The sequence below is a fragment of the Pteropus medius genome, unplaced genomic scaffold (assembly GCF_902729225.1).
Source record: "Pteropus medius unplaced genomic scaffold, Ma_sr-lr_union100, whole genome shotgun sequence".
Classification (NCBI taxonomy): Eukaryota; Metazoa; Chordata; class Mammalia; order Chiroptera; family Pteropodidae; genus Pteropus; species Pteropus medius.
The window spans coordinates 46,029,268-46,042,366 of record NW_024344378.1 but is presented as its reverse complement, the minus strand read 5'-3'; the positions used below and the strand labels follow the sequence as shown (position 1 = coordinate 46,042,366).

Here is a 13,099-nt window from a genome sequence, read left to right as displayed (position 1 = left end):
CGCTCCCCATTCTTTCCTACCCCGAGTTCTTGGCTACCCAGTAATATGCTTTTTGTCTCTATGAATTTGCCTGTTCTGGATTTTTCCTATAAATGGAAACATAGAATATGTGGCCTTTTGTGTCTGGCATCTTTGACTTAGCATAATGTTTTCAAGATTCATCTATATTTTCACTGTTATCAGTACTTCATTTCTTTCTCTGGCTGAGTAATATTCCATTGTGATACCACATTTTGTTTATCCATTCATCAGCCGATGGACATTTGTGTTATTTCTACCTTTTTGTTTTGTGCGTAGAGCTTCTATGAATATTTTTATATGAGTTTTTTTTGAACACCTGTTTTTACTTCTTTTGGTTTCTATCTAGGAATGGAGTTGCTGGATCATATGGTAATTCTATTTTTAACTTTTTAAAGAACTGCCAAACTTTTTCATAGCAGCTCACCATTTTCATTCCCCTAACAAGATATGAGGCTTTGCTTTGGATCTTTTAAACTCATTTTTCTACTTCATCAGCTGGTCTTAAGGATATTCTGTATTAGACCTCATTCTGCTTAGATTGAATTCATTAGTAACTTTCTTACCTTTGGTACTGTCCCCTGTTCAGAATTATGTATACATTCAGGACTGTTTTAGCTCCCCACAGTATCAAGAAGTCACCTATCTAACAAGCATTAGATGATCCTTAAGCATTTAACACTTTTGTTTTTTGTTTATAGTAATCACTGGCCAGCATCGAAGTGGTGTAATTTCAGCCCGAACTCGGATTGATGTTCTTTTGCTGACTTTTAGAAGAAAGCAGCCCTTCACTCACTTTCTTGCCTTTTTCCTCAATGAAGTTGAAGTTCAGGAACGATTCCTGAAGTTCCAGGAGGAAGTACTGGAGAAGTGCTCTATGGTAAGCAGCAAATGAAACAAAGAAAGTTTAAAAGAATAATGAGGAGTACAAAAATGGTTCATAATTCAAGCACTATATATAAACTCTACTCCCACTAAAAAAAGGTAATTATTTCTGATGGTTTCTTTTAATTCTGAACTAAAAAAATTTATACAGACATCAGTACATGAATCTCTATGTATTACTGAAATATTCGTTAAAATTTTCAAGGCACAAAAAGATCTTCTAAATATACACACCATTCTGTACCTTGTGGATAGCAATGTTAATGAGGTGCCATTATCTGTAGATCTTCTGCCCCTGGGCAGACATGGCTTATTGGGGTTAGTAAATAAAAAAACAAATTTGCATATGGAATATTCATACTTATGTAACAGTGAAATGCTTGTGCCCAGGATAATAGCAGATAATTTAGATTAGAAAACAAGTTTTAAAACTTTTTTGATATAATTTCAGGTAATTTATTTATTTATTTATTATTTATTTATGTGAATTAGTTTCAAGTATATAGTACATTGGTTAGACATCTATATAGTTCATAAAATGATCCCTCCAATTGTTCCCTCCCTCACCTGGTCCTCCACCTAGCCATCATATTAATGCTAACTGCATTTCTTCTGCTGTGCTCCCCATCCCTGTGACCAACTATTAACTACTAATTTATACTTCTTTAACCCTTCACTCCATTCTCCCAGCCCCCAACCCTCCTCCCCTCTGTCCATAACCAAATTGTCCACTATATTTGTGAATCTGTTTTTGATTAGTTTGTTCTTTTTGTTCTTTAGATTCCATATATAAGTGAAATCATATGGCATTTATTTTTCTCTGTCTAACTTATTTCACTCAGCATAATAACCTCTAGGTCTATCCATGTCATTGCAAATGATAGGATTTCATTTTTTTCCAATGGCTGAGTAATATTCCATTGTATATATGAACCATAATTTCTTTATCCAATCATCTGTTGATGGACATTTAGGTTGCTTCTGTAAAAAAAATTATGAAAGTAGTATAGACTTAATGAAAATTTAGAAAATAAGAAGAGATTACTAAAAAGTCACCCCAAATCTCACTATTGAGAGATAATATTGTGGCATATTTGTGTGTGTGAATACACACATATTTAAAAAATATGTCTTGTATATGGTTTTATATCATGTTTTCTTTGAAATTTAGCATTATACCATGATCGTTGTCTTGTTATTGAACAAAAACCTAAATCTTTTACCTTGGTTTTAGAGACCAGAAAGGAAATTACAGTAGTGATCACTAAAACATGATCTGATTTCAGTAACTGTTCAGATCGTTACCTCTGGGTGAAATCTGGCATTGCCCCAGTGGCATGTAGGAGGAGGAGGATGGTGGTGTGTTGTGTGTTGTCCCTTGGTTCTTTCCTGCCGACACAGCAAAGAGTTATAGGTCGGCGAAATTTGGAAAAAGTAAGATTTATTGAAGGTGCATTTTAGAAGGACATGGGCCATGCTAAGGAGGGCTGCAGCCCTGTGGAATTTGGAAGGTGAAGAGAGAAGACAGAGTATGCTCCAAGGAAGGAGTGGGTTTTCAGCAAGGAGAGCTTTAACAACTCAGAAATGGCAAGGTCTGTTTATATTTGGGTTGTGATGGGAGGTCCTAGATGATCCGTATGTGAAGTTACCTTGACTGACATTTGATTGCTGTATAACACTTTGCCTACTACGCATGTGCTTACCCAGAATTTAGTCTTATAATTAGAATTGTTAACTATTAGGCATAAACATGATATTATAATGAAGCTTAAATTGTGGGTAATTTAGGGTAGTACCTTCTGCACAGGCATCTGTGGATGGTTTAGCCAGTAGCTTTTATGGCCTTTGTGCTCTAGGATTTGAGGTAATTTATAACCCTAAAAGGGAGGTATTTCTGGGAGATCTTTGAAGAAGGTCTTCAAGGGAAGTTTCTATGGTTACAGAACTGGGCCTTCTCTCCTGTGCTCATGCCTAACTACTGAACAAGATGACATTATTTTTAATGGCTGCTTACTATTCTGTTATATGGCTGTATAATAATTTCTTTAATTTTCTATTTTTATTATCATGAATAATGATGTTATGAATATTTTTCTACATATGTTTTTCTGCACTAATCTAATTAGTTTCTTAGTAAATTCCTGAAAGTGGAAAAGGGTATGTGTATATTGGTTTTTGATATGTAGATTTAAATTACCTTCAGGAAATATTATAGTACTTTATTTATATAAATATATTTATAAATATATTTATATATTTATATAAATATATTTACATATTTATATATTTATATAAATATATTTATATATTAGATATTATAGTACTTTCTTTTCCCACCCTTACCAACACTCGGAGTTATAATTCTTTACTGTTCATTTATTTGATTATTGGTAAGATAAGACTTTTTCATATGTTTAACTCTTGTTTCTTCATGTCTTGGCTCATTTTTCTCTGAGTTTTTTTTTTTTTTTTTTTACACCTACAGCTCTTGGTCTTCCTAGGTGGTCTCCCATCCAAGTACTAACCTGCTTAACTTCCGAGATCAGACAAGATTGGGCACGTTCAGGGTGGCATGGCTGTAGACCCCCTTTTTTTAAAACCATCCTTATATCCTCTTTAGTGAGGTGTCCACATCTTTTGCCTATTTAAAAATTATTTTCTTACTGTTGAGTTTTGAGAGTTCTTTCATATATATTCTGGATACAAGTTCTTTTAAGGATGTGTAATTTCCAAATATTTACTCCCAGGCTGTAACTTGTGTTTTAGCGTCGTTGCTGAGAAAAGTTTAAAATTTTTATGAAGTCCAATTTATGAATTTTTTTAATCTATTGTACTTTTGATGTCATGTCTAAGAACTCTTTGCCTAATCCCAAGTCACAAAGGTTTTCTGTTTGAATTCATACTTTTGCTTTTTTATATTTAGATCTATGATCCAGTTAATTTTTTTTATTAGGTGTGAAATTAGGTTGAAGTTCATTTTTTTACATATGGATGTTTATGTTATTTTCTCAATCTTGTTGTAAAGTGAAGAATAAAAGCATGTGTAATAAAATAGATCAATGATTGATATCTTTGTTTCTGGTAACAATGGACCTAGGTCTGATTCTGGGTTCCTTGTTTTGTATAGACTTGGGCAGCAAACCTCTTCAAATCTGTACAGCTTGCTTTGGAGAGTTGCAGGAAGGATTAAATGAGATAACATAAAGTACTCAGGATGGCACTTGATACATAATAAGCATTTCATAAATGGTATTGGCTACTCTTACTGTTTTTATGGCTGGTTGAAGTTATTAGTATTACTTAGAGTGTTAGGAGTAGATGAGGGCTGTCTCTGATAGTTGTGGGCAATGTCAGTGAAAATATTTCAGGCGAAAATCTCTACAAGATCCTTTCTTCCTTTTCTTCCCTTTTCTCTTTTTCTCTTTTATTTTCCTTTCTCCCGTCCAGTCCATATTAGTCAAGCTGGATCTTAGGTGTTAAAATATGGTGAGATATAGATATACAGATAAAGAAGTATTATAATCCAAGTATGTTTGTCGGGTAGGAGCTGAGAATTGATCAAATTGATTTTCTAAGAAGGAGACTATGAAGGTGAGTAGATTCAGACTGGGCAAGTATTAGTAGGCAGTATAAGCACTGTGTAACCCATTTTGAAGTGACTAATTTGGCTTTTATATGCTTGAACAAGGGCTTTTCTATAAGTCAAATGCTCAAATACTATATAGAAAATTTACCATCAGAATATTACCAATTATCTTTAGTAAACCATCAGGATGTCTTTATTCCTCAACATTTTATAGCACGATGATTTCATTTTCAGAGAGAGTGGGAGGTGTGGTATGAGAAGGTCAGGAACACTGAAGCTTTAATATGGGCTGGTAAATTTGGGGTAAGTTTTGAAATAATTTATCTTGTAATTATTTATTTTTTGGAACGTTATAAATACCTGGTATGTGACAAGCAGATTATAATAGATTAGCCTTTTTTCTCTCTGTGTGTATGTTCGTGTATGCTTTCTCACTTTCCTTTTGGCTCCTGACATCATGGGCTGACAGGGAACAAATATTTGAATAATTACTTTCACTTGGCTGGAGTGAGATTGGCCACTGAGAATGTCATGCTGGCCTTAATCAATCCAAAGTACTTCCTTCCTGCTTCCAGGGAGACTTCATACTGACATTGCCTTCTTCCTGCTTTTAAATTAGGTCTTGATGACAGCAGGGAAACAAGCCTAGCAGAAAAGAGTAAATAAGTAAGAGACCATTATATACCTATTAATGGAAGAAATTTTTAGTGAATTTCATTCTGGTAAACAAACGACAGGCACTTGGCTATCAAAGCCTGTAGATATTTCCAGTAGTACTCTGTATTTATTATGCCAACTTAGGAAGTTCCAATCTAGTAGCTTTGAGGTAGTAGTTGTTTCCTGAAAGACTGTAGCATTCAGTCTTGTTTTGGTTCCTCAGAAACTCATTTGACGTTTCTGATGGAGTTTCTGATAGAGTCTTGACATGGTCATGTAATAACCATCTCAAATAAGATATAGAACATTTGCGTCACCCCAAAAAGTTCTGTTGTATTTCTTTGCAGTCAGTTTCACTCCCTGTCATCTCATCTACCAGTAATTTCAGGCAACCACTTACCTGCTGTCACTATTAGATTTCCCTTTACTAGAGTTTTTTATAAATACAGTATATAGTCTTTTGTATGGCTTTTTTTGTTGTTCAGCATAATATTTTTGAGAGTCATTTATGTTGCGATATGTTACAGTAATTTCTTTTTATTGCTGAGTAATATTCCTTTGCTTGAACATACCAAAATTTGTTCATCCATTCAACTGTTGATGGACATTTGGATGGTTTCTAGTCTTCTAGTCTATTATAAATAAAGTTATTACATATAATCATTTGTGCAGAAATCTTTGTATTAAGTATAGGTGTTTATTCCTCTTGAGCAAATATTTAGGAGTATAATTGTTGGATCAAGTACAGATATATATTTGGTTTTATAAGGAAACGGTTAGACCTTTTTCCAAAGAGGTTGTGCCTGTTCTACCACAATGATGTAAGAGTGTTTAGGTTGCTCCACATTCTTGCCAGCATTTGGTGGTGTCTTATTTTGCTTTTGGCCACTCTGGTAGGCATGCTGTGGTATCTCATGTTTTTTTTTATTTATTTTAATTCCCCCCTGCCCCCCACTTCCACCCCTGACCTACGGATGTTGCCATCTCCCCCTTAAGAACTGGATCTCTGAAGGCGGGGCATCTCCTCCCACGTGCTCGCATCACATACCTGGGGGCCTGGCACACCTGGGGCCTGGTACACTGGGGAGCCTAGTGCACCTGGGGTATGGGCTGTGGCTCCACCGGGGCTTGAACCCAGGACCTTCTGCATGTAAAGCAGACGTGCTAACCACTACTCTATGGAACCACCCCTCATGGTTTTAATATTAACAGTAGTACCCCCTTATCTGCAGAGATATGTTCTAAGACCAGCCCCCTCATGGATGCCTGAAACTACAGATAGTACTGAACTGTCTGTATACTATGTTCTTTCCTATACGCACATACACTTTACAGCTTCTCTTTGGCGTATCTGAGTTGCCAGCATTATTAATCTTGCGTTTTGGGGCCATTATTAAGTAAAATAAGAGTTATTCGAACATAAGCACTGAGATACTGCGACAATCGATCTGATAATCTAATGGCTACTAAGTGACTAACAGGCAGGTAGTGTATACAGCATGGATAAGCTGGACAAAGGGATGAATCGTGTCTCAGGCTGGACAGCTTAAGATTTCATCATGCTATTCAGCATGGAGAGAAAACAAAATTTCCTACCATTTGAGTGCAGTTTTCTCTTGGTTAGGCATTTGCTTGGTTGTTGCAGCTTCTTAAATGGTTTCTTGGTTGTTGCAGCTTCTTAAATGGTTTCTAGAGTTCTCCCGAAGCTACTTTGGTCTATATGTTGTTGTTTATTTGGTATTTCTCTGGGGGAATGAGGGTCTGGATCTTCTTAGTCTGCCATCATGTTGATGTTGCTTTCAGTTTGTGTAATTTTCAGGCATTATTTCTTAAATATCTTTTCTGTTTCCTTTTTTTCTTCTCTTTCTGGAACTCTGAATCCACATACATTAGACAAGTTAATATTGGTTACTGCACAGGTTACTGAAGCTTTGTTCATTTGTTTTCCAGACTTCGTTTTCTCTCCCTGCTTCAGTTCGGATAGTTTTTGTAGCTATGTTTTCAAGTTCACTAATTTTTTTTTTACAGGTCCTAATCAGTTGTTAATTCCATCCCATAGAATTTACATTTTTGCTCTTTTTTATAACTCCTGAAGTTACATTTTTTAAATATTATCCTTTTTGCTCTTTAATATCTTCATATTTTCCTTAAAACAGATGAGCTTATTTGTAATAGCTATTTTAAAGTCACTGTCTGCTAATTCTTTTAGTGTAGTGGCATTCTTGATCTATTTCTATTGACCAATTTTTTTACTTGCTTATGGGTCACATATTTCTGCTTCTTGCACATCTGGTCATATTTTATTGGATGGTGAACATTGTGAATTTATTTTGTTGAGAGCACATTTTGTTTTTTCCCACTAGAGTCTTAAACTTTGTTCTGGAAGATAGTCATTTGTGGATCAGCATAATCATCCCAAAGCTTGTTTTTAAGCCTTTTAAGGACAGATCTAGAGGATTATTTACTCTAGGGCTAAGTTAGCTTCATTATGAAGGTGCATTCCTCCTGGAATCTCTGCTCATTGCTCTCTGTATTCAAGAGTGGTCTCTCCACTCTGGCTGAGAACTTGAGTGTTTCTCTGCTGTTTGAACTTTCAGTATTGTCTGGCTTATTACCCTGTGCATGAGCAGATTGTAGTTTTTGTTTGTTTGTTTGTTTGTTTTTTAACATAGGTTCCTGCTCTTCAGTGCTTGGCCCTGCAAATTTTGCCTTGGCATTCCTGAATTCCAGTTTTTGTCACCTCCATTCATAGGGAACACTGGGCTCTTTTTGGGTGCCCCACTCTAAGCCAATGTCTGGAAACTGTCTCTAGTCAGAAAGCCAGCATGGTGCTTAGTATTTTTGTTTCTCTTTCTTTAGGAATCATAGTCCATCACTATCTGTTATCCAATGTCTGAAAACATTTTTTAAAAATATATTTTATCTAGTTTTCTAGTTATTGATGGCAGGAGGGCAAGTCCTATAAAGTTAACTCTTCATGGGCAAAAGGAGACATTCTCATACATTTTTAAATTTATATAACATAAAATTCCCATTTTTAAAATACACAGTTCAGTGGTTTTAGTACGTTCATTATATTGTGCAACCATTGCTGCTATCTAAATTCTAGAATATTTCTATCAGCCCCAAAAAGAAGCTGTTACTCCTTGTTGCCCCTGTCCCTCTGTCCCAACAACCACTAATTTAATTTCTGTCTCTATGGATTTGCCTATTCTGAATATTTCATATAAATGGAATCATACGATATGTGACCTTTTATGTCTGGTATCTGTCACTTGTAATGCAGTCCATGTTTTATCATGTAACACTACTTCATTTCTTTTTATGGCCCAATATTCTATTATATAGATATGCCACATTTTATTTATTCATTCACTTGATGAACATTTGGGTTATTTCCACTTTGAGGCTGTTAGGAATAATGCTGCTATTCATACATTTTTTTCTTTTAATAATATGTAATATTGTAAACAGGCCTGAGTTTATCAGTATTTTTATTTACTCAGTTTACACTAAGTTTTATATAAAATAGCAAATAATTACTAAGCTCTTGCATTGTGCTCAACAGTGTTCTGAGTGCGTCCTGTGTTTATTTTGTTTAATCTGCAGTCCATCTGTATGAGCTAGATACTGATATTCCATTTACTGATGCAGAAATAGAAGTTTAGATTGGGTAACTTGCCCAAGGTACCACAGCTAATGAGTGCCACCATGCTCAGTAGAGTGAATGATACAAAGTTCTGTAGGACCTAGTAACTGCTCTAATTTATATAGTCCAGTAGAATGAATATATGTATATGTAAGTTCTGGGCATCACTGTGGAAACGTATTTGAATGGAAAAAAATCCTGTTTAAACTGAAGATATTTTGATGGTTGCTTTTCTGTTAACCAGTTGCACCAATCTTTCAGTAGGTATTTTCATTGGGACCAGCCTTGACTAGAATTGAGTAGTAATTTGCATAGTATTGAGGATTTAGAAAAAGAGCAACAGAGTCTTCCCAGTTGTGCTTGGGTTTTCAACTCCAAATTATATCTTATTTCCTAATTGTTAAAAAAAGATGTATGGATCGTATATCCTCCAAGGACTTTTGTTCATTAAGCATTATCCATCTTCAGTCCTGAATCGTACTGAAAGAGGTGAGATTCTTTATCTTCTAAAAAAAAATTAATATTATTATTTTTTCTTTTCTTTTTTTTTTTTGAGAAGGTGAATTTATCCTCCTTTATAGTTTATGTCAAATATATCAAGTCCTTTTGGGATCTTTGGGGTGAAAGGTACTATTGAAATTTGAGTTTTATTAGATTACCTTCACACCCTACCCTGCTGTATTAGTTTTCTATTGCTGATAGTAAATTGCCTCATTCTTAGCACTTAAAATAACACCCATTTATCATCTCACAGTACTTTAGATCACAAGACCTGGTGGGCTCAACTGAGTTCTCTGCTTAGGGTCTCATGAGGCTGAAATCAAGATGTTGGCCAGACTGGTTTCTTATCTGAAGGCCCTGGGGAAGAATCCCTTGCAGGTCCATTCAGATTGTGGACAGAATTCAGTTCCTTGTGGTGATAGGTCTAGTTCCCATTTCCTTGACATATGGCCCCTCTAGCTTCTGTTAAATCCTTCTTGTGCTTTGAATCTCTGACTTCTGTCACCAGCCAGAGAAAACTCTGCTTTGTAAAGAGCTCATGTGTATAGGTCAGGCTCACTGGGATAATCTCCCTATCTTAAGATTGACTGTGCCATATAACATAGTATAATCACAGCAGTGATGTCTCCTCACATCCACAGTTTCCACCCATAGTCAAAAGAGAGGAGATTATACAAGGGTGAGGGTCATTCTTAGAATTCTGCCTACCACAGCTATTAATTTTTAACCATTGTTGTGAAGGTCACATTTTTGATACAACAGACAACTTTTCTACTTCCAGGTCTTATTTTGTCCTTCTCTCACTCTTCCTTGAACTTCTCTTTTCTTCCTTTAAAATAGTCGACCTCTTTTTTTTCTGTTTGTTAGCATGTTTGTCCTTGACCTCACCTAGACTCTCCAAGGAAACTGAATTTACCTTTTAGAATAGCATTTCCTCAAATCACCTTTCTTTGTGCTGATCAATTATATAAGAAATGTTGTTTGACTATAGACATTATCACCATTATCCCTGTACTTCAGCTCCCTAAGCCTGAGTATTTAATATAGGATTTAACTGCTTGCAGAAATATAGTACTGTATGATAAGTGCTATTAGAGGGGAGTGTAGTGGGTACCCAGAGGAGAGGTTCTCCAGTGGTTAGAAAAGGCTTAATAAGGGAGGTGACAGAGTCTTGAAGGAAGAACAAGAGTTTTGCCAAGCTCGTAAGGGGAAGATGAACATTCTGGGCAAGGAATGGGGGTATACAATTCCGCTGTGTTCATGGGAGAGTGAGGAGTATGTTAAGAATGGAGCCTTAGAAAGTGGGTAGGGTAGGGAAGAGATAGGTGTTAAGAGTTGAAAGGTGAATGGTATCCTCTTGTTTGTGAATGGTCATGAAAGATCTTGTGTGAGTTAAGGATTTTGAATATATAGGTATTCAGGAACTAGAAAAGATTTTAAGTAGAGGCTAATATGATTAACTTAACATTGTAGAGAAATAATCCTGAAGGCAATGTGGAGGTTAGTTTGAGAATTAAGGAGTAAGGTACCAGTTAGATACTATTGATAAAGTCTGTTGAAAAAAAGACTAGGGTATGTAGCATATTCAGGAGGGGATATATTCCAGAGATGTTTCAGAGGTCTTCTTTAAAGTGGCGATAATAATAGTACTTACCTTTAGTGTTGATATGAAGAGTACATGAGTTAATAAATTTAAGATGTTTAGAGCAGAGCATGGCACATAGCTAGTACTGTATATGTTAGCTGTTGTCGTATACCACTTACCGTATGGAACATGAGGGAAAGTGTGGCATCAAGAAGCAGCTGAGGTTCTGACTCGAATAGGTGATGTACCATTAACCCGTCACTAACATTTGAATGTGACCCATGTCTATCTTTGGGAATAAATGTAGGTTGGTAGATGGATTGCTAACTAGTGCTTACAGGTAATATTAAGGAATAGTTAAGCTTTTAGAAAAGTATTTTTAACTATTGCGCTCATTAAAGGAAGAGGGATGATTCTTTAGTAAAGGGGAGATGCTCTTTGCTCCTTTTTAATAGGTAAGGATATTTAGAAAATGCAGTCCTTTTTCTGGTCAGTATTAAAACCTGACATTTGAATATTTGTCCTTTGTTTTTAAGAACCTCTCCACTTTTCCATAATTATGTCTGGATAGAATTTATAAGCCAGAAGAATCAAAACTCTGTTTTCTGAAGCTTATTTAACTTAAGGTATTTTTATTAATAGCATATAGAGACTCTCAAATCAAAGTCAGCTTTAGGGAATGTTCTTAAAGAAAAATAGAAATGAATCAGCAGAGCCTAATTTAGCTCTTGATGGTGTTTTAAAAAGGAGAGCAAAGATGAAATTTGTTTAGAGTGTTGCAAGGTCATGTGAAAAGAAGAGAGGGAAGCCTGTATTTATACTACTATGTTCCAGAGGCTCCACATATATTTTATTTAACCCTCAGAAAAACCCTGAGAAGGAAATGCCTTTTATGGATGATGAAATTGAGTTTCAGAGTGACTGAATAACTGACTTTAGGTCACACTGTTGATAGGGCCCAGAATTAGAATTTGAACATAGCCCTCTCTGGTTGCAAAGCCAAAAGCTCTTGTCACCAATGGGCCTTATTTGAATAACTTTCCTATGTGCATGAGGTTTATGTGGTCTGCCTAGAAGTAATTTAATGGAATTTGGCCACAAAAAATAGAAAATATAATGAACGTAGGAGAAGGCTTCCATGCTTATTTCCTTTTTTGCCTTACATAGAATATCAGGAAGTTAATTGCTAGATCCCTCACAAGTACCTATTTTGTACTTTTTTTATAGATTTTGTGGGAGCATGTAAAAATTTTATAGGGTCTTTGCCTTAGAGGTAAACTAGGCTTGCCTAGTTACAGCTGGTTTGCAACAGATTTGCAATTAGAACCCTAGACTCTGTATTCCAGGTTAAAGGCCTTTTATTGCTAAATCACAAACCTTTGTTATGCTTGGAGTTCCTAGAAGATAATATATGTGAATATAATTTGAAGATTATTTTTTTGCTTCTGGCTCTCAGCATATACTGTCAAGGTGGAATACTATAATTTTTTTTACATTCTGTGTGGTGCACATTAGGATCAAATTCATAGGCATTCTTTTCTAAAGTCTCATATAGTGGTGCCTTATCTTTGGGATCTGAGAATGAAGAGAGGCTCTGGCAGCTACACCTGCATTCTGTCCCATTTGTGTGGAAAGGGTGGTTGAATTCTAACTGGGGCTTTAAGGAAGCAAAGATACTGGTTTATGGTGGGCTAATCCATATTTCTCTTTACTGGCCTTTTCCCAAGTTTGACATTTTTAGATTTCACTATACCTTTGATAATTGTTCATGCTGATAGCATTACTGCCCCAGTGGAGCCTGAGTGCTGGGTTAAAAGTGAAATCAATGAAGGGCCAGTGATGATGTGGTGATTGTTACTGGTAAATCATGGAGCAGCAGTTTGAATGAGAGGGTTAAGGTCTTGCCCCTGGGACTGCTGAGTTATGACGTGACTTTAAACTCTGAACTGGGGTTTAGGCTTGCACATAAACTTTCTGTGGAGGTAGCTTTTGCATGCATTTTTTTTTTCTCTTAGATGAGACCTTATTTAAAAAATGAAGAAACTGAGACTTACTGATATGACTTAGCCATAAAGAAACCTTTTTTTTTCATCCAGACAAAACTGTTCCAGGGAATTTCTATTACTTCACCCTTTGCTTCACCTTGCTGGGTGGAAGGTCACCACCATTAGAATTTTCAGGCGCCAGCCTGGTTGGCCAACCTAATGGAGTAAAATAG

The 13,099-nt window shown here is 35.8% G+C and overlaps 1 protein-coding gene across 3 annotated transcripts in view; it reads left to right on the top strand.

Annotated features, from left to right (window-relative positions):
- ASCC1 (activating signal cointegrator 1 complex subunit 1) overlaps nucleotides 1–13,099 on the top strand; it is an 81,696-nt gene that overhangs the window by 10,375 nt on the left and 58,222 nt on the right. For all 3 annotated transcript variants that reach the window (XM_039872072.1, XM_039872073.1, XM_039872071.1), the window contains exon 5: nucleotides 720–898. In XM_039872072.1, the coding sequence (XP_039728006.1) occupies nucleotides 720–898 (179 nt within the window). The remainder of the gene's footprint in view (nucleotides 1–719; nucleotides 899–13,099) is intronic.